The following is a 27611-nucleotide window of genomic DNA, read 5'->3' on the forward strand; positions in this document are numbered from 1 at the left end:
TCAAAATCCATTGTGGACCATTATTTTTAAAAGGAAAGTTGTAGACTGATAGGTCTTAACCTTAATTAGTTCAAAGTTAGTCTTAGGTGGATCATTATGCAGTATTCAAGACAAATGGACACATACTCTATGATGTAGTATTTCCACAGCTGGAACTTACCAGCTAAATAAAAATTCAGCTTCATAATTGCATCCATTTTTATCAAGATTGGCTCTGTCAGTTTTATATGGCAAAGAGTTGTTATCGGGTGCAGTGTTATACAGATAAAGGAATACACAGAGTGGGGAGTGTAAAGTCAAACAGAATAAATTTATCATATGTGTAGATTATCTTATGAGACCCATCAGATACAATCATAATACGGTGTAGGAAAATGATCTGTGAAATACAACTTGTTGAGCTTGAAAAAATAGATATGTGGAGCAAACTCTAGTTTTGGTGTTTGTTTTGTTTTGAGGGGGTTGTTTGTTTATTCATTAATCAATAATTTAGATTTTGTGTATTTTTCACTTCTCTATTAGAAATGGAACTTCTCTTGGTTTTCCTATTTCTAATTTAAAATCTGATTATACTTGAAATTTCACTGAGCCAGAGAAGTATGAAATAGCCATTTCCAAGCTACAGGATGACAAAAAGCTTGTAATTTTCCAGGATTCTACTTTGTTTTTAGATATTGCTTGATTTTAGTTAAAAACAACGCAGCTTACTACTATTCAAGAAGAACACCAATGTAATTTCTGATAATCTATTTAAACTAAGAAAAATAGACTTGGATAAAGGAAATTTTAAAGTATACATCTCTAGGCACTAAATTAGGACTTTCAATGAAGGCCGCTGTTCCAGTAGTGGGGGAATCCTTGGCTACCCCTTTATGGCAGCTTTAGAGCTGCTTTGCACTACTCCATAAGTTGCACAGTGAAGGCCAAGAACTTCGCTTATAGTGCTTCAGAGGGAATAATTACTTATGGTACCACCCACTATGCTCAGAACCAAGTGTTGCACTTTTAGCAAATTGCTTTTCATTGTTCATTTTGTCTTTGTTGATTGTATGCTCTTCGGGACAGGGGCTATCCTCTATTCTGTATTTTGGTTAGGGCCCTTATGTGCTCCAGAGATATAAATACTAATAAACAAGAACAATAATAATAATTGAACTGTAATATTTTAAATTCAAATGTTATATCTAATTTTTTTCAAGGTGTCAGCAAACTTGTTTGGCTATAACAACCAACTCACAGTCCTCAAACAAATCTAAAAGATCAAGTTTGGAAGTTTGGAAAAGTTTCATTAGGTCATTTGGTATATTCTGATTTTCTCATCTCTTGGTTCTTTGTGTCAAATGCTGAAGTCCTTTTTAGTCCTTCCTTGAGCAAGTTTGCCATTAAAATCAATGGATAGTTTGCCTGAGTAAGGACTGCCAGATTTGACCTTTATTTCCAGGTTCACTTCCAGAGAGTGCTGAAATAAAGTAACATTTCATTAAATTTCTAGTGGAACTTTTTTCAGACACATGTGGTTCAGGTAAACCTTTAAACTTGTGGATCTGAACCCACGTGAGCCTTCTCATATTTTCAGGTTTACTTATCACTAATTGATCCATCTAGCTCCTTTACACTGTTGCATCCTTTCCTGATGTCTACCTTGTTAGACAGTGGGAAGTTGGGCTGCTTTCACCAGTGCCAATTCAGAAGTGTTCAGGGCCTCCAGATCACAGGCAGCAATGGTGACTTCAGTAATTACATAGAGGCAACATGTGCATGTGTATGCACTTAATTTGCAAGTGCAGTGCAATTATTGTGATTACATGTCTGTGGCAATTGTGCCTGCAGATGACCAAGTGGGTGTGCCCTTACCTGGACTGAAAATGAGGTCTTTAAGGTGTAGCTCTTAAAATAGACTTGCTAAAAATGGCATTGTGGGAGTCCTTGTTCACATCATTGATATCCATATCAATTATACTTAATTTACAAAGTCATGATTTTATTTCTTTTATTTTAAGTGACAGCCCTGCAAACTCCTTTAGGTTGTGAGAATCAAGCCGGGCCTTTTCTTGTTCATAATCATCATAATCAGTAATAAAACCTTTAGAAGCCAAATTAGGCCTATTGTGAAAACTGTTCTATCCCATTACCTTAGTGATGTTCTATGACACCTGTGCAACCTCATTGCCTTTAATAGTTTTGCACCAGAGTAACTGATTGGAACAATCCATTAGCTGCATCAGAGGAATAGCCCCCATCATACTCTGTACAGCTTTTCTAATATGTAACAGGGAATGAGGATTCTAAGAATATTGGGCTATAGCTAACGGACAGGTTTGAACTTGAGAGTCTGATTAATTGCATAAAAGTGCTTTGCCATAGAGAAAGAGGTGTATGCTGGAGGTGCCAAAACAGGAATATGAAAGAAACGTTAACTATTTTATATTCATAATGTATTCATCCTAATGTAGATCTATGTGTCTACTTAGCATTTCTTAGTTTGTTTTCACTATTTTAATAGTTATTTGTTCTGGAAGGCACTGTACATAAGTGAAAAGACAATGCAGCATTTGAGGTGATAACAAGGAGGTATGGCTCAGAGTGATAATGACAAAAATTGGTGATCAATGTAAGCAATATGTAAACCTCTGTCTCTTTCTCTTAAATGACAGTTTATTTCATTGTAGTCTGAAAAACCCAAATCACAAGCAGTGGCTATCCCCTTATTTGGAGATTTCTAAACCAGTTGGGTCTCTGTCGTGTTTAGTAAATTAATTTTTTTAATGAATTCTCATCAAGTTTCTAATTATACTATATTTAAATATAATGTTTGTCTTTCACTTGAAAGACAAACATTTTGGGGACAGTCACAAGGGACATGAATAATTTCTTTAGAAGCTTTTCTAATTAATTACATTTCTCTGAAATATCTTTAAAATTTGAACTGTCATTGTTTCTTTAATTTAGATAAAAGCAAATCTTTAGTGTTTAAATGTGACACTAGTGCTAAGAATTCTGAAAAGCCAATACATTCATTGTTTATGTATTATCAAGTTAAGATAAAGAAAATGTGCTTAAAATGTTTTGGCTTTGTGAATTGCATATTAACCTTTTTGAATGTGTACATATTATCAATGCAATGTTGTTATTAATGTGATGACTTATGAAACTTTATGATTCATTGCATTTATCATGCACCTTTTGATGGAACAAGTTTATCCTGTCCAGAGACAATCTCCACTAGAGCTTTTCCTAGGCCATCTAACTCCGAGCAGCTTCAAGCATTAAGCATTTAACATATATTATATCTGGTAAACTCACATGCCTTATATAGCTGGAAATGGAATGTTCCAAGCTTTCCAATGGATACCAAGCATTTGCTTCTAACCCTGCAAGGTGTGCTGAGATCATGCTTTAGAATCTTGAAGTAAACACTTTTATGTTATTTCAGATAATTTTTAGAAATGTTGTGAATATATTTAGGGTAATTTCTCTTCCCTTTGAGAAATATGCATTGAGAATCGTAGTAACTAAGGCAGCTGGGTTACAGGTGGAGGGACATAAAAGATAATCCCAGTATTTATTTTTTAAACTCCATAAAACTTGTGTACAGTAACGTCCCCCCTTCATAAAATATGTGGCATTTCTAGAATGGGTTGTACTGTGGTGTAGTATAAAGGTTTTATCTACATTTGTTTGGAAGCGCCTGCCTGGAGTTTATGTTTAGAGACACTTATTCAGAGGACAAGAATCTCCTTCCTGGTCTTCAAAGACCGAACTCTAGCCCAAGCTATAACATCTACACATCTAATTTTAGCACAGTAGCCCAACTCCCATGAGCCCAAATCTGTAGACCCAAGCTCTGTGGCTCACTGCCAGGGGCTGAGGCTCGCTTTGGAGATGTACTCTCTGTGGCTCAGTTTACCTGCCCTATAATGGGTATAATAATACTTGTACTTCACAGAGATGTTCTGATAATTAAATAGCATTTTTGACATCCTTAGACATTCTTGAATGACTGGTGCTAAAAAGAGGAAAATATTACTATTGTGGTATCTGATATAGTTATTAATTAAGGTTCCATCATTATCATGAAAACCTGCCTGTTCTTTAACCTGCGATTTCCTGAAAGGAATTGATTCTTCAGTACTTACTCAGGCAAAACTAATTATCCAGAACAGAAGTTTTGCCTGAAACAGGCTCTTAATTGAACTCATGTAGTAGGTAGATCTTCAGAGTGTTGATACTTAATTGGGAAAAATGATGTAAAATAAGGTAATATAATAATAGGATGAAGTTTAATAAGGACAAATGCAAAGTACTCCACTTAAGAAGGAACAATCAGTTGTACACTTACAAAATGGGAAATGACTGCCTAGGAAGCAGTACTGCATCAGGGAATCTAAGTGTCATAATGGATCACAAGCTGAATATGAGTCAACAGTGTAACACTTTTGCAAAAAATGCAAACATCATTCTGGGATGTATTAGCAAGAGTGTTATAAGCAAGACATGAGAAGTAATTCTTCTGCACTACTCTGTACTGATATCGCCTCAATTGGAGTATTGTATCTAGTCCTGGGTGACACATTTTAGGAAAGAAGTAGAAAAATTGGAGAAAGCCATGAGGAAAGCAACAAAAATTATCAAAGGTCAAGAAAATATGACCTCAGAGGAAAAATTGAAAAAATTGGGTTTCTTTAGTCTGGAGGAGAGAAGATTGAGGGGGGACATGATAATGATTTTCAAGTACGTAAAAGATTTTGACAAGGAGGAGGGAGAATAATTATTGTCTGGCTATGCTGAAAGAAGGACAGGAGATATTTGACATGGGCAGGGCTGGCTCCAGGGTTTTTGCCACCCCAGGAGGCAGGGAGGGGAAGCGGTGATCGTCAGCAGCTCCACCACAGCGCTTTCTTCTTCAGTGGCAAACCCCCCATAGGAGGGTTAAGATGAGCTATAAGAATGGGAGGTTGGATCCCTGTCATACCAATCACAGGAGTCCCAAACCGCTCCTCATTCATTCCTTTAAGGAACACCTCTTTTTAAGTCCTTTTCCAAGCCATTTATCCAGTCACCTTTCCTATGGAGTACCTGCACTGGACATCTGCCCTACACTTACATAATGAGTTGCAACATATAGCCTACTGCCCATCATGCCATGCATGAACAGAGCCCTTGCTGAACCCACTGTGGGGAAGGCAAAAAAAAAAAAAAAAACACAGCTGCACCCAAACCAATCTGGTGGCAAAGGTAAAATTCCTTCCCAGTCCCCCAAAGAAAGGGGTGCTAGTGTAATGCCCCAACAAGTAAAAATCTTGTATTTTGCCATCTAAAAGGGAGGGAGGGTGGGTTCTGCTTCAGCCTGGTCCATGTAAACAGGGAGGCTTCAGGTGCAGAGCTACCTCTTTTAAATCCTACATTCCCAGAAGATGAGTCAGCAACCATGCTGACTCTTTTTGTGGCAGTTTTCATCTCCCCCTCCCCCACCAGCCATAAAGTACTGTTCCCTTCATTCAGCCAGCCAGCCACAGCACCCTCCCCCTCAGCCTCCCGCTTAAAATGCAGGGCAGTCATTCTTGTTAATCTCTGTGGATAGAACAAGAAGCAATGGGCTTAAAAGAGGATCGGCAACCATTGGCATGTGGCCCACCAGGGTAAGCACCCTGGTGGGCCAGGCCGGTTTGTTTACCTGCCACGTCCGCAGGTTTGGCCGACCACGGCTCCCACTGGGTAGTTAAGCACTGGATTAAATTACCTAGGGAGGCTGTGGAATCGCCATGATTGGAGGATTTTAAGAGCAGGTTAAACAAACACTTGTCAGGGATAGTGTAGATAATACTTAGTCCTGTCTTGAGTGCAGGGGACTGGACTAGAAGACCTATCAAGGTCCCTTCCAGTTCTACACTTCCATGATTCTATTATTCATAGCTGGATTATGAAGCTAGCATTAGGCTACTGAAATACTATTATGGTTTATAACATATTTTTCTAACCATTATAATAACTATTTTGACAATCACTCTGGTAAATAAATCATATATTTTGCTATTTAGGGAAAATAGTCATAAGATCAGATATTCTAAGTTATTAATTGTCTCAAAAAATACACACACACACGCGTGCGCACACACACACACACACACACACTCTAATTCAGTGAGGACAATAAAATCTGTCTGTAAATTTCGGTCAAAGTAAAACTCCAATTGTTGTTTTAGCTCAGCTTTCCAAAGAGCTTAACAAGGTTATTTTGCAATGTACACTGATGAACCTTATGCAAAATAGTTTAATATTAAAAATGATGGGGCTTTATTTCAGAAAACTAAGAAGTTCATAGGCCACTTTTCTGGTCAACAATAAATGAATCAGAGTGCTTTGATAATCTCAAGTAATATCCAGTATCGTCAACGTCAAGCCTGCAACCCATCTCTCTCCCAATTCAGTCTCAAAATTAATCGTATTTGCAATGAAGCAATAATAGATGTGCACTCAGAACAACTAATTGAGTAAAATGCCCTGTGCTCTGCCAAAGATAAACAAAGAAATAATCTATGTTGTTTACAGCCTTCTCTTTCCATGGCATAATGGACTTTATCAATAAAACAATACAAACTTCATCAGAGAAAAATCTAGCAATTTAGGCTGAGAAGGTCTAACAACAAGTGCTGTTTGCAGTAGGGATTTATTTGCTTTTTCCTCCCTTCAGTAAATACTGACTATTCATCTTTATCTTTTGCTCCAATTATATAATCCATTGCAAAGAAAGGACCCCAATTAAGCAAAGATTGAGAATGGGCACAGTACACTTTCTATATGGAAGCGTTTATATCTTGGGCCCTTTATGGCATCAATCCCAAATTAAATATTCTTACCTTTTATGTTATGTTTTCTTCTCTTAGGGAACCACAGTCAAGTATCCCGAGTGCCTGTGGCTATCAAAGTTCTTGATGTAAATGACAACGCTCCTGAGTTTGCATCAGAGCATGACGCCTTTTTATGTGAGAATGGGAAGCCTGGACAAGTAAATATCTCCATGTTGTTGATGCTGTGTAATTTTTGTAAATTCTCCCAGTAATCTGTCAGCAAATGTGAGTTGTATCGTATCTCCAAATTACCTAGATTTTGTCTGGAATGTAATGTTGAGTTAATACACCCTTTATCTCAAAATATTTGTGTTTGCAGATGTATGAGCTATTATTAGTCACCGTTTAGGAGAAACCTAATTGCTTTATTTATAATCAAAATGATGAGGTTTGAAATAAAGATAAGTAGCTTGGGGCCTGATCCTGTAAGGTGCTGAGTTCCTTAAACTCCCATTGACTTCAGTAGGCGTTCAGGGAGATCAACAGCACCTAACAAGATCATGTCCTTGATTCGGAGAACATTATGAACCTGCCTGAATCTCTGTTCAAATGCCAAACTATGGTGGGCCTAACTCAAACAGTATGTTAGGTAAAAAGAGGTCATTTAAGAAGACCTTCCCTCTTCCTGATTCTCAGCTATGATAAATATCCATCTCATGTAGTTTGGCAGTCTTTTCTGGGCAAGTTGTTTTCTTCTATTGCTCTAGAGTTCTCAGGTTTCACTTGTGTCTGGAAGCAATTTATTATGAGGAGGAAGGAGAAACCTCTGAATATATAATGAAACATCAAAGTGTGTGTCACAACTGGAACCAAAAGCATGGACCTTAACAATGTGTGTGGATAGAGTTTTGGAAGGTTTTGGTTCAGGAATGTAGTCTCAGAGACATTTGGTGGGGTGCATCTTGTGATTTTGGTGAAATGGACTATGTATTGAGGAAAGAAGAAGGATGCATGCCAGTAAGGGATAAGAGACTTCAAAAAGGTCAGATAAATTTGGTTATGTTTAAGAAGTGAATTCTAACTTTTAAGGTCTTCTTCAAAGTAAATCAAACCTCCAAGCATTGTAAAATGTGTCCTTCATTAGACAGAAATATAAAGAGTTAAGGGTGAGTACATCACATGCAATTTCAGTATGACATAACCTTACATAAAGTGATACAGAACGAATGAAATATAATCATTTTTGTCCAGCTTGTGAAGTACTGTGTTATAGAAATCCACTGTTTTTCAACTACATAATTTATTCTGGGTAGTGACATTTTAATTTTAAATAAACAGCAGCTGACAGCATGACACTAGAGTTGTTAATCCAACTATTCTTGTGCCTCATGTGGGTGTTAGGCATTAAACTCACTATTTGCCAAAACATCTTACCTGACAATAGAATCAGAAATTGTTTTATTTTAGTAGTAGTTTGGGAACCTTTTTGTGCCAAGATTTGATTGTTGTAAAAGATCAATGTTTTGACCTTCCAGCTACTTTTTTCCCTTACTGTCACAAATGCATCATTTGAGTAGTAAACATTCTTTATAACCATTGAAGATAAGATTATTGTAATGTCTCCTTTTAGAGGCTATTTTCTTTCCAGAGAATATATTGATATTTATACTCCCAAATTTCAGAGTGGATTTTAGATCCCCATAATCTCTGTTTCCAATATTGTATTATGCTAATGATTACATCCTCATCTAAAGCTCAGTGACTGTTCTCAAAATGTGAGCATGTACTAGTTGTAGCTTGAAATGAGAGAGATATATTCTGAATTGGTTTTAGTATCCATCTATTTCAGCATTTGTACCACATTGGAGTTGGGTGAAAAAAAACCCACAATTTCTTTTTTTCCAAAATTTTAAATTAAAAAACTCAAACAGCTGGTGGAAAACGAGTAACAACACTGACAAAATCACTTACAATTTTTTTCATGAACACTTTAAAATGTTATAAAAAAATGTAACCAGCTCTATACAGCCCTAACCACTGTAGTATCAGAGTACCACAAACATTAGGAAGAGAAGAGACAGAGAATCCTATGAAATAGTGGATCCTCCTAATTCCCACACTGGGCCATGTGGCCCTGATTCTGCAACTTATTCTCCATTTTTTGCCCCAGGACAGGTGCAAGTATCCACCATTGCACTGTAACTTGCAGGAGCAGGGTTTAGCAGTGTCATACTGCGCAGCACACAGTTCATCACAAAATCTCAACAAATACAGTGGCTGATATTTTACTTTTAGTATTCTGTTAACATTTTGCAAATAAACATATTGACAAGTCAAGGTTTTCATTTTTTTCTTTTCTTTTTTTAAAAAACTGAAGTAGAAATAATGCTACATCTCCAAGCCATAAGAAGGTTAATATGAGAAAGTGACAGCTGTAATACATAGCATCTAAATCCTAATTTAGCTGGGTGTTTAAAATTTTAAAGCAGCATCGTTGCATGTGAAGAAAGGGTGCGATAGCTTTAAGCTACATCAGGATATTTACATTTGCAGTTTAACTTAAACCTAAGTTCAAATTGAATTTGAATCACCTTAAGGGAAAAGATTACATCTGAACCTTTTTCCAAACCTTATTTGCAGTCCCTAAATATATTGACTGAACCATCTATTACAGTTCAGTTTTCCAAGTCTTCTATTTTGGGTCATGATACAATTGAGAGTGGCAAGCGCGGCTGCTGGTGACGTGACAGAATGTATTAAAAACTGTTGTATAATATTTCCAGATGAATTTTCTTTGCTTTTTATTCCGAATCTGTAACAGCAAAATACAAAACTCAAAGCTAGATAGAAAGATAGAAAAAGTGTGTGCGCACATGTATGCGTGTAGCTCTTTGTACATTTTACATACAACAGGAAAATACTAAAAATGTATTTTTGAGGGAAAAATCTGATTCATTGTCAAGGCATTTTCCAACTGAATGAAAAGCAGTTTATGCCTTTGATATTATCACTTTCTAGCTACAAAGTTCAAATTACTGTAGACCCAGCAAGCCCATAGGCCTTAGGTCCAGGCTAGTTTAAAATAGAATACAACTTTCTGAGACATTTTGTCTCTAACTTGATTCTACTTAGTTATATTAATAGTGTGAAGTATCAGCCAGTCCCATGTGAGGGAGGGGAAGACCATGCTACTGGTGAAGGTGGGTTCTAGCTGCATAGTCATGGAGACAATTGCAAAGACCAGGGGTCCACTTCTAAGTTTCTGAGACTCTGCAGGATAGTTCAATTGTAACCCAAAGTGTTCCTGAACAGCACACTTTCTGTGAAAGTTTTGGCGTCTGTGATATTCTAGTCACGGCGAGGGTTACAAATAGTAGAAACTAGATTTTAATTTTGAGAATGCCTTTCCTCCCATTTTCTACCAATGCAAAGTTTTGTATTCACATAAAACCATACTCTGTAATGCTGCTCAGCTCTGGTATGTTTTGAGTATATTAAAACTATGCTGTGCATTAAAATCATACAGAGATAGGTACATTATATTTGCAAGATTTTGCTATTTACCTTTCAATAGCATTCACTATTACTATACTGATACTCTTCTAGGAATGCTATAATTTTAGGCATCTGTGGCTTTGCAGGAATGTAATACAAGGTTGCAGAATATAACGATGTGCAATCCTCTGGGATACCTGTGCTATTAATTTCAATTCAGATATGCCTGTTAGGTAAAATGTTAATTTAGTGCTCTCTTCCTTAAAATATATACATACAAAATTACATGCACAAACTTTGTTAACAGAAAATCAAGGTTGAAATTTTATGTGGAAAAATGTTAAGGAATTCAGCAACCTTAAGGGTAGCAACCTGACATATATGCATCAGTAAGTCAAAGGTTTTAAAACTATCCTTTATGAACCAATTTTATTCTGTGGAGTTCCTTATTGTGCTGTTCAGAATTATTTGAAAATCCTGTGAGGAAACAGGAGGACAGGTCAACCACAAAGCAGTTAATATTACTGCACATATGTTATAAGCTGAAGAAAATCCTTTTGTAATGCATACATAGAAAGGAGTAGAGTAAGGTTGCTATGGGAATGCTAACTCCTAAATTCTTGGCTTGTGCTAGTAAAATAACAACTGTAACATTTTGTTAATGCTAAGTTTTGACTATATTGTTGTGTGTATTTATAAAAAATGATAACATGTGGGTGAGAATAATTTCAATGTAAGGAATAAGTTTCATAGGAGATTGAGAAGCATCAAATCTGGACACAAAAAACAAAGTATGTGCCCACAGATTCCACTTCTCAAAGATTTCCAATCTAAATAATGACCTGAACTATCTTGCATAGTTTCTGAGAGCTGAAAAGTTCATGGCACTATGGTGGCTGGCTAGTGACTTTTAGTTCATTGAAACCCTGGAGAAGGAGAGAAATAATTAGAACCAATTCTCCCACATAACACTGGAAAGAACTACAGTTAGGCAACCAGCAAGATATTTAAATTGCATACACGTGATAAATTGCATTTATCATGCACACTTGAGCACCTAAATTTCACTCTGCCCACTAATCGATCTCTCCATTATGTCTTCCAATAACATCCTAAATCTCCAAGTTTCAAAAAGTCTCAGTTAAAAAACAAACAAACAAAAAAACCTAGCATAACAATGTTTTGTTTCCTCCAAAAATTGGAATTCCATTCCAACCTGCACTTCTTTAAGACAAGACCCATGATCGGCAATATTCAGTCCTGAGCTAGAGACAAGGTCTGATGTTTTACAAACCTGCAGAGAGAGAAATTGGAACTGAACACCTCTGGAAAAGGAAAAATCCCATATTTGCAGTGGGACAGACAACACTTGCTTCTAGCCTTGGAGAGTCCCTGATACAATTATTTAATTGGGATACTTTTTATGTAGTGAAAAGCTACTTGAGGTTATTTTATAGGTATTTTTGTTTCCCCTTGAGCACTATAGATTTGAAGTTATGGCAGCTAAATCTTTGCAAGTGGAGGAATGTAAAAGTTAACCCTATATATAAAATAGAATTAGCTGAAAGCCTGGGTGTAATTTGTCAATTCCTGTGAAGCCACAGTGACTACTGGAAGAAAATATTAGGCAACTAACAAAGTATACAAATATCAAATGTGCACACCATCAAATTACAATGTAAGCACATGTGAGAACTATCACCTAGCTCAGACATACCATTCTCCCTCTCAGTTGTTTAGACCCAGCACCACTCTGATGCTTGCTGCTGCCTGGGGCCTTAGGTGAAGACAATGCTCAGTGGTGGGGTAGGTCTCTGTCCTTAGCCCCAAGACTCTTGCAGAGAGCTCTGCCTGTGTGCCCAGCACTGAACATTGCTGGACTGGAGGAGCATCTCGCTTCATTGTGATGACTCCTCTTGCCACAATCCTGTTACTCACAGTCAGTCTGTGAGAGATGCATTTCAACACACCCTACCCCTTGTTGCTCCACAGGGACTCCCCTTCCACAGGCTGGAGGAGCTGCCATTCTCTCTCCTCCATCTTCCATATCCCCATTATTATCTTCTGCATTTCCCCCACATACCAATGCACCCCATTTCCCTGCCATGCCGTAACCTGCATCCTGCTTTCCCCAGTGCCATACTCCCTCTCATTCTCCCCATTCACCTGTCACAGTGTCTCTGCTGCCCCTCTCAGTCCCTGTGTCCTGTTTCGGCTCCTGAATTATGGTAGCCATTTTCCATGTGGGCATAGGTTCAGTATCATTGAAAACAGTGGGAGGTGGCAGCCAACTTTAATATGGAGATATACCTATCATAGAACTGGAAGGGACCCCAAAAGGTTATTGAGTCCAGCCCCCTGCCTGATTTATGCCCCAGATCCCTAAGTGGCCCCCTCAAAGATTGAACTCACAACCCTGGGTTTAGCAGGCCAAGGCTCAAACCACTGAATTATCCCTGCCCCCTGCCTAACCCCTTGAGCTATTAAGATAAGCCTTACTTCCACATACAGTTAGTCTGTAGGGAAATGACAGCCATTTTACTGACTTTAGGCCTATTGACAGTAATAGGAGATGGTGACCATTTTGAATAAAGGAAAATTTGTGAGTTGAAAAATGGCTGATAACTTAAAAACTGAATCGTAACAAACTGTGAATCCCGGTGGTGATCAAACCTCATGATATTCTGAACCAGTGGTTCCCAAACTTGTTCTGCTGCTTGTGCAGTGAAAGCCCCTAGCCATCCGGTCTGGTTTGTTTACCTGCCACGTCCTCAGGTTTGGCCAATCATGGCTCCCAGTGGCTGCGGTTCGCTGCTCCAGGCCAATGGGAGCTGCTGGAAGCGGCGGCCAGTACGTCCCTCGGCCTGCGCCACTTCCAGCAGCTCCCATTGGCCTGGAGCAGTGAACCGCAGCCACTGGGAGCTGCCATTGGCTGAACCTGTGGATGCGGCATGTAAACAAACCCGACTGGACTGCTAGGGGCTTTCCTTGCACAAGCGGCGGAACAAGTTTGGGAACCACTGTTCTAAACAAAAAGAGCTCTCAGCTATGATTGTAGCTGTTTTCATCACTTCACACTGACATTCTAGGGTAAGGTTTCAGGTGAGATCATCCCAAATTCATGCCTATAAAAACTTTATACTACGTCATACCAAAAAGTGTTAATGTGTCTGTATCTATATCTAACTATATATACTAACACACACACACACACACACACACACACAGATTTAATGTATTTAATGTACTGCTATTTGCCCTGTCTAACTATCTGTTGTGCTATATGGAAGACTTTAATTCCTGCTCCCACTCTGTGGGGAGGAATAGGGAAGAGAATGATCATGACTATGATAATATATGTAATACATATGCATTGTGATAAATATTTGTTATCAAGCTATTCTCTCTCACTGAGGCATAAGGAATGTAAAACACCAGTTAGTGGTTATTCCTCCATGCCAGAAACTTGAAAATATTGATCTTTGGCTAACTTTGAAAGTTGGGCATTCAGGCTCATTCAAGTCCCTCCTCATGAGTAAGATCATATCCAAACATACTGCTCTTTTCTTTTAATTGAAACTTTTTGTGACTCTTAAATATATTTGTCTCAGGATGGATTTTCACATTTTCAGTTGTTATTATTAGGGTTTTGTTTGTTTGGGGGGTTTTTTTGGCAATAAAGCAATAAGAGAAAAGTTGTATTGACTTCAGTGAGGAAATGAAAATTTAAATAATACTCATTAAGTGTCCGATTCTACATCAATTGAAGCTAACAGCAACATTCCCATTGAGTTCAAGAGTGTAGTATCAGGCCCTAAAACCTGTGTCTAGGTCCCTATCTCTCCCTGTCTCCACTTCTTCTGATGGGGAAATATTTGGAATCAACTAAATCTATCCCAGACTTTAAGCCCCATTAAATTCCTCTCCTACTTTTCTGGAGTGTTGTATTCTTATATTATTCTCCCCTGTCCTTTGCAATCCCATTTGGCCTGGAGGAAGGTCAGCGACTGTACCTGCAGTGCTAGCACTCCATATACACCACTGAATATAGAAGTTGTGCAGAATAAGTGCAGTTGATTTTCAAATTTTCCTAATTTTGTTATTTAAAAACAATCTTCCCCACCAGACTTAGCTAAAATAATGCCATATTCTGGACAATGTGCAAAGCATCCTAAGTTTATTGTGTTAACTCAAAACTAGTTTTGTGGGGATTTTTGTGCAAGAATTGGTAAGCATTTTATTAAAAGAGGAAAAGGTTTTGATTGTTTTTGCATTTCCATACATTCTGAAATGGCTGATCAAATTTTATTCTAACTTAAAAACATCACTGTCAGGTTGATATTAGACATGCAAAATTTTACACAAAAAGGTACATTTTTAAGAACTTTGTTCAGCTCAGGGGGAAGAGAATGGTGGTGGAGGGAGTTTTATGGCTGGAATGTTCTAGGCACATTCCTGTGCAAAGCTATATCAAACCATGAGTATCCCAGGAGGCACAGTGCCTCAGAGGCTACCACACATGAGGAAAGGTTACAAAAAATGGGCATGCTTAGTCTTGAGAAAAGAAGACTGCGGGGGCATCTGAAAACAGTCTTCAAATATGTGAAGGGCTGTTATAAAAAGGAATGTGATCAATTGTTGTCCATATCCACTGAAGGTAGGACAAGAAGGAATGGTCTTAATCTACAGCAAAGGAAATTTAGGTTACATATTAGGAAAATCTTTTTAATGTTAAGGGTAGTTAGGTTCTGGAATAGGCTTCCAAGGGAGGTTTCAGAAGCCCCATCATTGGAGGTTTTTAAGAATAGGTGGGACAATCACCTGTTAGAGGTGGTCTAGGGTTTACTGGGTCCTCCTTTATCACAGTGGGCTGGATTTGATGACTTCCCGAGGTCTCTTCCAGCCCTACATTTCTAAACGATCTGGGCAGTCCACATAGAAGTTTAGGTATGTGTGGGGGAGGGTTCTTACACTTGTGAAAGTAGAAATCAGAATGTATCTATATAATAAAGAATGTCCTTTCCCTCAGTGAATGCAGATTTTCAGTGTCTTTATATATAGCAGATTAATTAATAAAACCTTGTGTTGGTGATCAATAGAACTTACGTTGAGGCTGTAGATTTTATGCAACCTTTTTCTATTGCAGGTAATTCAAACTGTCAGTGCCATTGACAAAGATGATCCTAAAAATGGACATTTTTTTCTATATAGTCTTCTTCCTGAAATGGTCAACAATCCGAATTTCACCATCAAGAAAAATGAAGGTAAATATAAAACGTATATAGTGCGGCACTGTTTAACTTATTTTATTTCTCTTTTGCATTGCTTGGTTGACTTCCATTTACTTTACCAATTTGTCACTTGAGCAATTAGAATGTGGTTTACCTGTGTAATGGTACCATAATTACACATCTTCAGCTATTTCCAATATCTGTACAATAGATAAGACAAAAACTAAAATGAAAACAGAATTTAGATCCAGAAAATAACTCCTTGGGTTACATAAAACTTGAACAGAGGGATTTAATGTGAACTATACTTTTATTGATTTTCAGATAGCAGAGAGAGAGATTTTAAAATAAGCGGTTAAAACTATGCTGATAAATAAATATTGAACCCACATTGGCTCACATCTAGTCAGGGACATCTAACTAATGTTTACTAAATCCCCAAAGGGAAACACGTTTTAAGCCAGCTTGGTGTCTGTGTACAGATTTTGACGTACTGCTGTTTAACACGTTCTAACAGCAAAGTCTTGAAGGGCACTTTATATTAGAATTGCTGTTTTATAGCACTTCTGGAAGGGCATAGTCTCATTGTGTAATACTATAGAAGTGGAATTCATTCATGGTGTGTGGGGGGAGTGGGCGGGAAGAAGAAAACAAATTCAATCATTTTACTTTTTTTGAGTAATAAATTTAGTCTGATCCTTGTTCTTGGCACACAGCTATACCTGAAGGTCATCTAGAGAGAGAGCTGGAAATGGTCACAATAATTCTATAAACAGTGCATTCCTAGGTATTCGTATGGCAGGCAAAGGTTTTCTTTCTCATAACATTGCATCCTGTATTTCAGTCTCTATTTTTTGCAATGATTATGTTTGTGCAATGATTATGAAGGAAATCAAAACCTGCTAGTCAGCCTTGTTAGTATTAATATGAAATTTTATTTGTGTGTATAAAGGAAATGTATAAACATTTAAGAAGAAAACACCATTTTCATACCAATTGTTATTCTAGCTATAGCAGCCAGTGAAGTATGTTGGTACTCCTTTGATTAAATATGACCTTATAAAAAAATAAATTTCTGAACCTATTTAAAAGTATCATAGTTTTCTCTTTTTGGATATGTTTATTGTAGCATTATTCACTCTAAGTTTATATATATTCTTATGAATGTATCTTTACAAAGGAAATTAAAGAGTCTTTATAGGACTGTATTCTTAATTAGTACATTCATTATAGAAAATAAAGTGACTAAAAACCCTTCTTCATAATCCAAAATTCATAAAACATTTGAATTAAGTGCCCTAAATATGAAGCTCCCATAAGCAGTGGATTGCCTTCCACAGCACGACAAATAAACAAAGATTTTTACATTTCTTTTTTTGAGCATAGACTATCCGTTCATATCACTAATTAACCTTCCTGCTCCAATCTATTACCCTTTTAAGATTCACTCTTGCTCCCAACTGAAGTCAATGGCAAAATTCCCATTGACCAGTATGGGGCAAGGAGTGGAGCCTTAATATTCTTTTCAACATCCCACTCTTGTGTACAACAGAGATACTGTTTTATAATTAACATTTTAATAATAATCATCATAATAAATCCACTACACTTTTTCTTTGTATAACAAATTCACACCCATTAAGGAATAAAAGTTTGCAAATTCCATGTGAGGATATACAGTTCCAGCAATCTTTTTGTGCCTAATAACATTATTCCCTTTAAACATACTTATAACATACACCCGTTAAGCATGTTTTTATCAAGACTTCTCATTGTTTAAAATAATCCAAATTTATCCGCTAGAACAAATCTTCCCTTATACAGGAAGGATTCTTGCCAAGTCCAAAATTGGGATAATATAGCTGAGGTGAGACAAGGTGTCATGTCACAGAGGATATGTCTATACAGACTCATGTTAGTGAGGTTCAGGCTAACATGCTAAACATAGAAGTGAAGACATTGCCCTGGTTCTTGGGTTCTGAAGTCCACCCCCCTCCCTTGGCTTCAGAGCCTGAGCTCCAGCTTGAGCCAGAAAATCCACATTTGCTAGTTTTAGCATGTTAGTGCAAGCTCCATAAACACAACTCTGTCCACCCAAGCTGCGAAACTCACTCCCAGCATCTATGTGGACAGAGCCATAAAGGTTCCTTACATAGTCAAGCCAGTGAATCATCGATGGTTAAGGATGACTTATAAAATGTTCTCTATCTTCACAGGCAGCATGACTGATTATGCCTGATGAATTTACTCTATTGTTCCATAAAATTCAACTCATTGGTCCAAATTCTGCTTTTGGAGTAATACTGCAAGTCAGGAATAGCTTTGGTGACTGTTAGAGTATTTCCCGAGCATTACTAAATGTGTCTCAGTGACTTCTTGAGGTACAAATGCATTTTTAAAATTATGAAGTTACTACATTTATGTTTTCCTTTTCTTTATGCTTATTTAATTTCTTTTTGAGCATTTCTTGCCTTTCTCCATACTCTGTGAAGCACAATGCTGCACAAAACCACCACTTTTCTAGGGTCTTTCTGAAACTGTCTTACTCTCTAATATTGCTTCCTTTGTGCTGCACAGGCATTTTTGGGATTGGGAGACACCTTTATATTTGAAGGAGCAGTAGTTTTAATTGATCTCTTCTCTTGGCACTAGCACTCAACCAATGCAGTTTGACATCTGTTGTGGAAATCAAAGCTGAGTGGTTTTGTTTCTGACAGGGGCATATTTTCTGGCCCAAATAATAAAGAAAGGCTACATAGTCGTATCGGCTTGAGTTTGTTCTTGTAACATACTTACAAAAACCTCTGACTATCAATCCACTTTAATTCATCACCTTGGGGCTAATATGACTTTTAAGCCTTCCAGACTGTCACCAGGTGATCTAACAATTTGTGAGCTGTCTTAACTGTGCTGCACAGGTGACGAGTGATATTCTAATAGGCTAAAACCTGTCTTTACTAAAAATTTTTAATTGACCTTTTGACATTATGTTGGGCCTTCATTTGCACACAGCAAAACACTTCCTCCCTTCCCCTCCCCCCCCCCCAGAATACATTATGTGTTACAGAAATTGGCCAGTGTTCATAGCTACATTTTGTTCCTGTGAAATGATTTACAGGCACCATGACAAGATTTTTGTCTTTTCTATCTGGTAAATTTGCATATTTACAATCTCTTCCATAGACAAGACATCCTGAAGTAACTCATTGGGACCTCTACTGCCTTTCTGATGGCTAGACTAGCAAAGTAATCTTGAACATCATCAGGAACCTCGTGCATCTTGCTAAAGCCAATAGAACATCTCTCAGCAAACAATATACAATGATTTTCTTCCATTCTGTCTGAGCCCAAAACTTCAGTTCCTGAGTATGTTTTCTTATCTCCTGTGTCACTGAATGGGTTGATAATTTTTAAATTTAGCAAAATGTGCTGCTGCTGGCCACAGAAAACCTACTGAAAGATAGGCTCACTCTCTAGAACTGTGATGCAAGCAGAGTTGATCATTCTGTTAACTGACCAGATGCATTAAATCCTTCTCTCTCCATCAGATTGGGACTTGAAAATTCTACTTAGTTAACACATAATCAGGTCACCCAATCTTACAAACCATGTGGCAACATCGGTCCAGGTACCCAACCATGTGAGTCAAGGACAGATCCTAATAGACGGTTGCTAATTATCAGTGAAGTGATTGATTATCTAATTTTTGTATGTCTTTGTATCTGGTTTTGGATGAATGAATGAAATACCTTGAGTAATGCTGTTTTTGCGTTACTTCTGACCGCCTCCAAAGCAAGAAATACTGAAAATACTCTCAGGTGAAAACCTGATTTTATAAGATGGCCAGGCAAACAAAGATGTTCAGATAGATTTGGATAAACTCTGACAATGTATCTCAACCCTTAGAATGTTTATCCACATAGGGCCAATCTCCCAACATAGAACGGGTCACCAGTCACTAATTCCAGCACAGAGATGGATAACAAAATGTGCTGAAACAAGACCTGTGAAAATGAAGCTTTGGAATTTGATTTATAGTATTATGATAAAAGCGTGATCTGAAAAATGTAATTAGAAGTCTAGTGCTACCACATGAACTTTCTTTTGTATTTATAACATAGTATATTGTATATGCATTTACCATTAAGCAACCCCTGTTCTGATTATCCCTATTGTTTAATCAGTCAAGAGCAGAGCCTTATGAAAAAAGTTTTCCCAGGCATTCAAGTTTTGTTTGCAAATGCAAATTGCAATTTTCATTCTAAAACTAGCAAATAAATGTTTGCCATTAATTGGTAAAACTTCAAAATGTTCATCAAATGGCAGATGTGTTGGGTATTGAAAATATGCCCTGGATCAAATAGTCCTCAAATGTCCAGGGCTGCAGAGGATCTCCTGGCAGAGAAAATGGTGCATTTTCACTGCATCGGTGAGAGAGTACATAGTGATAAACTCTGCTGGGACCCACCAAAGGGCAGTCGTGAAGAGAATGGGCAAGACAAGGAAAACCTGCCCCTCTAAGCACAGAGGGGACCACATTAGGGGCACACATTAATAATCCTGAAAAAGCTCAACAGACATTCCATGTTCTTGATGGGAAGCCCAGAGTCTGGACCAAAGTGAATATTGGTGCAGGCGAAGTGAATAAAACCAAGAGTATATATTCCTTTACTTTGCTTTTAAATGGAAGCATCATATGTACTCTAATGAGAAACCTTTCTGTGGTGTAGCTTATTCCTAGCAAAATTAAATGTTATAAATAAATGCCATTCTCAATTTCTGGGTAGCCTAGGTACAAAACTTATTATATATACAATAAATATTGTATCGAGACTCTCACGCTTATGATTACATGTACCGTTTTCTCTGCTCACACACACACACACACACACACACAATTATCAATGTGTGTCTGTCCATGTACATAATATTTCCCAGAATATTCATGCTTAAACGTGCAATATTTTTGCTCCTCAGATTGAACAATTTTAATGTCAGTTATTTCCTCAGTGGGGTGACTTGAAACTGGTAGGCAATGTGCCATATGGTTAAAGTAAGATAGCCTGTTTTTTATAATCAGACCTTATATATCACCCAAGCACTAGTTGCATTACATGACATCCTGTGCTTGAATTACTCACTTTATTTAAAACTTGCTTTCCAAATCACCTCCTTTCCATTTATAAGCTATTGTTTCCAAACTATATGAATTATCTGAAAAAGTATGCAACACCTTTGGGGATTGTTTCCCCTCATTTTACTGTCCAAAATGAAGATGCTAAAAGCCAATGTCCAGAACAGATATGAAATCAGAAAATGTTTTTGTTACCTCTATGCCTTCAGTTTAATAAAAACAAAAAGAGAAAAATATATAAATATTCCAACTGTCAGATATTTTCTTTAGCAGCATCTGTCACATGCATACTCACAGGGTAATCTATGACAAAATAGCTTTTGCTCCTACCATAGTAAATCTGGTTGTGCTAATACAGGATTCTTTCCTGAGTATCATGCTCCCTTTCCTTTCCTTGGTTGGTCTGTCTGTCTGTCATCGTCTTTAAAAGTCCCTACTGTGTTTTTGATTGATGTTCATATATAGATAGATATAGATAGATAGATATAAGATATAGATAGCTTGGAGAGTTAAAATATGTTAGCTGAATGCTCTTTCTTTGCTCTGCCCAGTTTGAGAGACAACCTCTAGTACAAATTGCTTTACCAATGACACCATTAAACCCATCACTGCCTATGGATATACAATGCATGTCCAAAATGTCAGCACTCCTATTGTCTTATGCACGTGTGCTATAAATCCTCATATTCCATTGCCATTTCGTGTAGTGTTACATGAGCATCAGGAATCTTTGTGGCCAGCTGTCATCCACCCTGGCTCAGATTTCATTTAACAGTGGCAGTTCTCCAGGGGAAGCACATGCTTCCATATTTCTAATGTGTTTAAGTAATATCCTCATTTTTATCCATAGTAATTAAGGTGGTCTGCATATTTTTTAAAGTGCATTTCTGAAATGTACCAAATCACATCTCAAGTCATGCTTTTATTTAAAAATCACTGATATGATTGCAAAGCAGTTACTGCAGGTCCTGGTGCCTATAAGTAAATATTTTGCCACCCTATCTGCAGCACCGGCAGTGTGTACATGCACCTAGAATATGAGTTGCATTTTATTATGAAAAAAATAAATTGCTAAGTACTTGAAAGGCTATGAATTTCTTTAATTGCTATGGGCACCATTATGACATCTCAAATCAATGGGACTACTTGCATAATGAGGTGCTACTCACTGGGCAGATGCCAGTATTCAGTCCTAAGTAGACTGGATGCTTATCTATTTAAATAATTGAACATCTGAAAATACTTCATGGACACTAGGGTTATTGGGTAACATTTGTGAGACAATCTGCCACCCACTGACAGAAGTGGCACCTTACTCCAAAAACATAAATCGTGGCAGTGTCTGGGCCTAGGCCTATAAATCATTTTATCAATATCATATTAATAAACTTGTACTGGATTAAAAGTAAAGATGATCAAAATTTGGAACTTCCATCAACTTCATTTTGTCCCAAATCAGGCCAAAAAGTCAAAATCTCAGAATTTTTCACAAAACATTCCAAAAATATTTCATTTTAATCTTATCAAAATGTATCATTTTGAGAAGGTTGAAACATTTCATTTCAAGAAGGTTGAACCATTTTATTTCAACTTTATTATTTTGACATTTGTATTATAATATAAATGTCAAAAAGATTAGTCAAAAATAAACGTTATGACCGTATCGAAACAAAGGGTTTCACTAATTTCCTGCAAATAATCAATGGAATAGATATGTTCTCATTAAACTTTTCAATTTAATCAAATCAGCATTTTCTGACCAGTTCTAGTTAAAAGATAACATTCTAGGTATAGATCTACAAATTCACAAAATTAAGATTTTAGGCCGGAAGATTTGCAAAATTCAGGAGTGTTTAGATTTTGGTGATTGTTCATGGTCAACTCATAAAATAAAAATAATAAAAAAAAAAGGTGGGGGGGAGAGGGAAGGCCTAGCTTTGTGATTTGTACTTTGTGTCAGTGCAGGGGAGCAAAGAAGAAATAAGCACCTTGGGTCCCAGAGACACAGAGGTAAGCAGATATTGCCACCATCTTACTCTTAACCACCACTGTAGCAGGTGGGTGGAATGTGGTCAGTGCTAGACTGGGAATGTGGGTGATGTCTAAGCTCTGCCTCTCGACGTGTCAGAAAGTGGAAGGTAGCCAGTACAGAGGGCGTGGTAATTTGCTGCTTATCAAAACTGGCAGAAAATTATTGTCTCTGGAACAAGAAAAAAAAGCTGGGAGGAACTTGAGTTTCAGGGATGTCTTTGAGGGATGACATTTGTAAAGTCTCGAAAAGGCTCACTTGTAGAAATGGACATGGAGAATAGAGTGGGGTTATCTGTTTGTTCTGCATTGGTTCACCCATTCTTAGTCCCTAGAAGATTGATCTGACGGGAACTGCCAGGGATCAGTGGCTGTGTTGGACATTTTCATTCTTAGCACTAAGTAGGCAAGTAGACTTAAACCTATTCGGTCATATAACTGAAGAAGTTCTGAAACATGACATCATCCTGCAAGTGTGTTGGATGTGTTTGTTGCTCCATGAGATGAACAGCAACATGATGGCACATGATGTTTCTTTGTATTGATGATGAGTGAGGGATCAGGAACATCTGATTTGATTTTTTTTCATAGTGTTCATGCTTTTCTTGACAGTTACTCTAAATAAGAGACAGGCCACTAGGGTTTCAAATAAATTATTATTTTTTCTTTTTTTACAAAGGAGTCTCTGTTACACTCCAGAAATGCCCAGACCTCATATTGCTAGACACTGTACAAATACACTTGTGTTTCAGTTTCCGTGGTGTTGTCTTATATTGTAATGTAAATAACATATTTCACTTTTTAGAACAGTGTTTCTCAAACTGGGGTCACTGCTTGTATAGGGGAAGCCCCTGTCGGGCCGGGCCAGTTTGTTTACCTGCCCCATCCGCAGGTCTGGCCGATCGCGGCTTTTACTGGCCGCGGTTCGCCGCTGCAGGCCAATGGGAGATGCTGGAAGTGGCAGCCAGTAAGTCCCTCAGCCTGCACCGCTTCCAGCAGCTCCCATTGGCCTGGAGCAGCAAACTGCAGCCAGTGGGAGCCGCGATCGGCCGGACCTGCAGACGGGGCAGGTAAGCAAACCAGCCTGGCCCACCAGGGGCTTTCCCTACACAAGTAGCGAAAACCCCAGTTTGAGAAACACTGTTTTAGAACATGCCACTTTGCATGTGCACCATCTACTTAGAACCCCGGTAACAATGAAAAGCCAGCATTTGTTTCTTTCGCTCGGCATGTATCCTTCATGTCTGAGACCTTCCTTTTTCCCTTCTCCTATCTTCCTCTACTACCTCACCTACAGGCTATTTTCTGTAATGCCCCCATGCTATCACCTGAGTGATATTTGAAATGGGCAGTCTTATAGAGAAGGAGTTTCTATTATTGTCCGTAGTGAGGACGACAGCAATACAGAGGGAAACCTGCATTTTCCCACGGCCACCACTGTAGCAGAGTGTGTATTGGGCATGTAATTCCTCCACGTTGGACATTTAATCTTGTTCTGCTTCTTCCACCAATACCTGGTGCTCTGCCACCTGCCCCATCTTTCTTTTCATGTGTAGGCAGCTACTCTTTCCAGGCTCACCTCTAATTGGAGCCAGGGAACAGGTGAGGACTGAGTGCAATTTCTTCTTCAAACATATCTTTTAACTCTACCTGGCTGCTATCTACGCTTTCTTTCAATGATTGATGCAGTTTTTGCCATCTCTATAGGCTGAAGAGATGGCCTCCTTTTGGCAGCTTGACAAAGAACTTCCTCTGTTCTAGCTGAAATCCAATGCCAGAGAACAGAACCATGTCCACAAATTTTAACACAGCTATCAACCTCCTCCACATTTTGACCATGCTGTCTATTCTGTCCAGCTGAAACCATATTCACTCCTCTCCTGTATTCAGGATGCAGGGCTCCAGCCAGACAGATCCCCTCTCTCCTCCGCCATAAGCCAGATGTGATCAATCAAGTCTTCATTGGACCGGACAGGCCAACCTGATGTTCCAGCCAGCAAGGAGGGGGCCACCTGGTAAGCTTATTGTCCTCTTTTAGGCATCCGTAGGCTCTTATTCAGCTGTGCTGTGGTTTGGGGTTTTTTATTTGCTGGTTTGTTTGGTTTTTTATTATTTTTTTTCCTGCTCTTTTTGAAATTTTATAGCTAGCAAAGTGCTTCTACTGGAGCATTTTTGTTCCAGATACTCTTATAACCTTTTCAGTCCTGTCTTCATCCTATCTTTCTTGTGTTGGCTTCTCCATCACCCCCACAGATAAAAGTATCCAGCCAATCATCAGAGAATCCAAATACCCAAATGGAGGGCTCACTTTCACAGCATCATATCCCTCCTGAGAAAGCCTTTTTTTCCCACATGAATTATCAGTCACAATGACACAATTTATTTCAGAACATTTATGTGAACATGAACCAGTATAAGCAAATATGAAAGGAGAGCAATAAAGGAAGGGATAATATTGTATATGTACAGCATGCCATTATGCATACATGATCATAAAAGGCTTTTATTTCACTTATTTATAATTTATGATTTGTGCTGCTAGCAACATAATGTTGACAAGGAGTCAATTATGTTTCATTTTATAAATCAAACTAATTAAGAACCAGATGCAGTCTAAGTGAAAAAGATCTGAGGTCAGTGTTGAGCACCATATGCACTACAATGGAAAATGTTGTGAATTTTCCTGCCGTAGTGTTTGCCAGTTCCGATAGTTTAATATCGTTTTCTTTCTTTTTCCAATAATTATTTCATTAACTTGTCAATAAAAATACAGTAAAGTAAGTAACAATGGCATAGTTTTAAAACAGCAGAAAAGGAAAACAAAAAAGATTAAGAAAACAAAACAGAAAAAAGAAAAAAAATGGGCCAGGCAGTCACCATGAAAGAATAAATTCATTTTAGCAAAGAAAATCTGGAATGCGGATAAAAGACCAGGTAGACACATAGAGATAAGAACAAATTAAAGCTTCAGTCTGACATAATTTCAGCTAAACAATGTACCTCAGGCCTTGATGGTGGCAAGTGTGCTAATTTCACATCCAGGAACATCTTGACAATAAAGGAATCCAAAGTTGGATCCCTTAGAAATTTTAGAAGTTTTTTTCAGATGTACAGCAATGTCTTGATTGTATGTAGTACCTTGTAGGATCTCAAAGTGCTTTACAAACATAAATTAATGAAGCCTCAGCACATACATGATAATTTGGTGAGAGGACTTAATGTTTTCTTCATCATGTTTATTTTCTGTATTATTTCAGTTTCCACTTGTCTTTTATGGGAGGCCAACATGTAGTCAAACATAGCAGCAATATTGTAGCTCTTCACCAAAACTTCCTCAGTACACACAGACTATTAAACTATATTCTACTGCCCCCCCACACACACATTTCCTCCCATTTTGTCACTTTAATATAATCATTAACCATGATTAAAATAAAGAAAGTGATTGAAAGAAAACCAGAGAAAAATAAACCTTAACATTAATAGGAATTTCGAGAGATGATTTCTCTTTCTTATCTGTCAACATCTGCTTGGACACTTTTAGGTTTGTCTGTGTTTCAGATCATTGTGTATCCTGATAGTATCTTTCTGATGTCTAAACCAATGAACTTATCTATAAATAAGCAAACTTTAGTGGCAGTAACTCTTCTGGTCCTTCTGTTTCTTCCCTGTTACAAATTGCTTAAGTGTTCTGTCACATGTTGGTTCAGCTGTGCATGCAGATTAGTGTGCTGACTGTTTATGCAAAATGCTAAGACTTATAAAATAAATTGTCTTTCAGTAATAAAGACAGTGAGCCATATTCTCCTCAAAAACAGTGTGGGAATTGACTGTATAGGTTGGGGCTTAGATTCAGTGTATTTGAGAGGAAAACTTTTCACAATCTGTTCCTCACCATTATTTGTCAGGTTTGCCAGTCTCATTCGGTTGTCGTGCATGGTGGAGTATTTCTACTCTAACATCTGATAGTTTGCACCAGAAGTATAAGATGTTTATAAAGGGGGAATGTTCTTCCAAGAAGATCATCACTGGATCTCTCCAACTGTAGCTTTACAATGTTCACCATGTACTGGATCACCACATCTCATTCAGAACTCAACGTATGTGGGAGCAAAAGAAAGAAACTATTCCCCCACAACTTTCACAGGTTGTTGCTTCCTGCCTGGAATCATGTGTATAAGCAGAGTGGCTATGTTTGCCTTGGCTTCTTTTACCAAATGTACATCAAAACACTTGGACATATTTTTTCCAGATTTTCAGGAGAGAGTCTTCTGCAAACATGTAGCTTAGATGCATCTGTCAGAATATAAGACACTTCTGGTTTCTTATTTGGAATTAATCCCTCCAAGTTTTCTGCACTCAAAAAGCAGGTCCCTCAGTAGAGGTACTCATGGACAATATGCTTTCTATCCATATTGGATATTTTGTTAAGTGGCATTTATTCACTGTATAGGAGGAATAATGTCTCAGAAGTGGAGGTGTTGGTAGGAGGGGAAATTGCCATTGTTTTTGTCCCTAATCTGGTCACAGGTCAGGACAAACACGATATTTTAACAAATGCTCCCTACCCTCTCCCCAACCTCATTATTGGCCGGGGGTATGTGTGCATGTGTTTGGTTTTGTAGTTCTGAGCAGCTAATTGGCAATTATGGCATGAGTCCATTTTTAGTCACTGGTTTTGCATTTTATTTTGTAAGGTTTCTGCATACCTGCTCTGTTTTAATCATCCTCCAGTGGCTGTCAGGAAGAATATCAATTAATTCTGCCACCCCTCAGTTGTATTTTTTTTCTCTTCTAACCACTGGGTCTCAGTAGATGAGAATTAGCTGATATTCCCACTGCTTGAAGTTGTAGTACAGTTTAACAGATAAATACACCTCTTCTAGGGAGAGAATCCGGTTTGCGGACAACATACAGTGTAAAGCAAGGATTTAT

At 37.8% G+C, this 27611-nt stretch overlaps 1 protein-coding gene across 14 annotated transcripts in view; it reads left to right on the forward strand.

Moving 5' to 3' along the window:
- CDH8 (cadherin 8) overlaps positions 1-27611 on the forward strand; it is a 290464-nt gene that overhangs the window by 240282 nt on the left and 22571 nt on the right. For 13 of the 14 annotated variants that reach the window (XM_039503455.1, XM_039503456.1, XM_039503464.1 and 10 more), the window contains 2 exons: positions 6885-7006; positions 15430-15547. In XM_039503455.1, coding sequence (XP_039359389.1) covers positions 6885-7006; positions 15430-15547 — 240 coding nt within the window. Of the gene's footprint in view, positions 1-6884; positions 7007-15429; positions 15548-24566; positions 24692-26584; positions 26723-27611 lie in introns of those variants that run through there. The other variant, XM_039503468.1, reaches the window with a different exon arrangement.

The sequence above is a fragment of the Mauremys reevesii genome, linkage group 16 (genome assembly GCF_016161935.1).
Source record: "Mauremys reevesii isolate NIE-2019 linkage group 16, ASM1616193v1, whole genome shotgun sequence".
NCBI lineage: Eukaryota > Metazoa > Chordata > Testudines > Geoemydidae > Mauremys > Mauremys reevesii.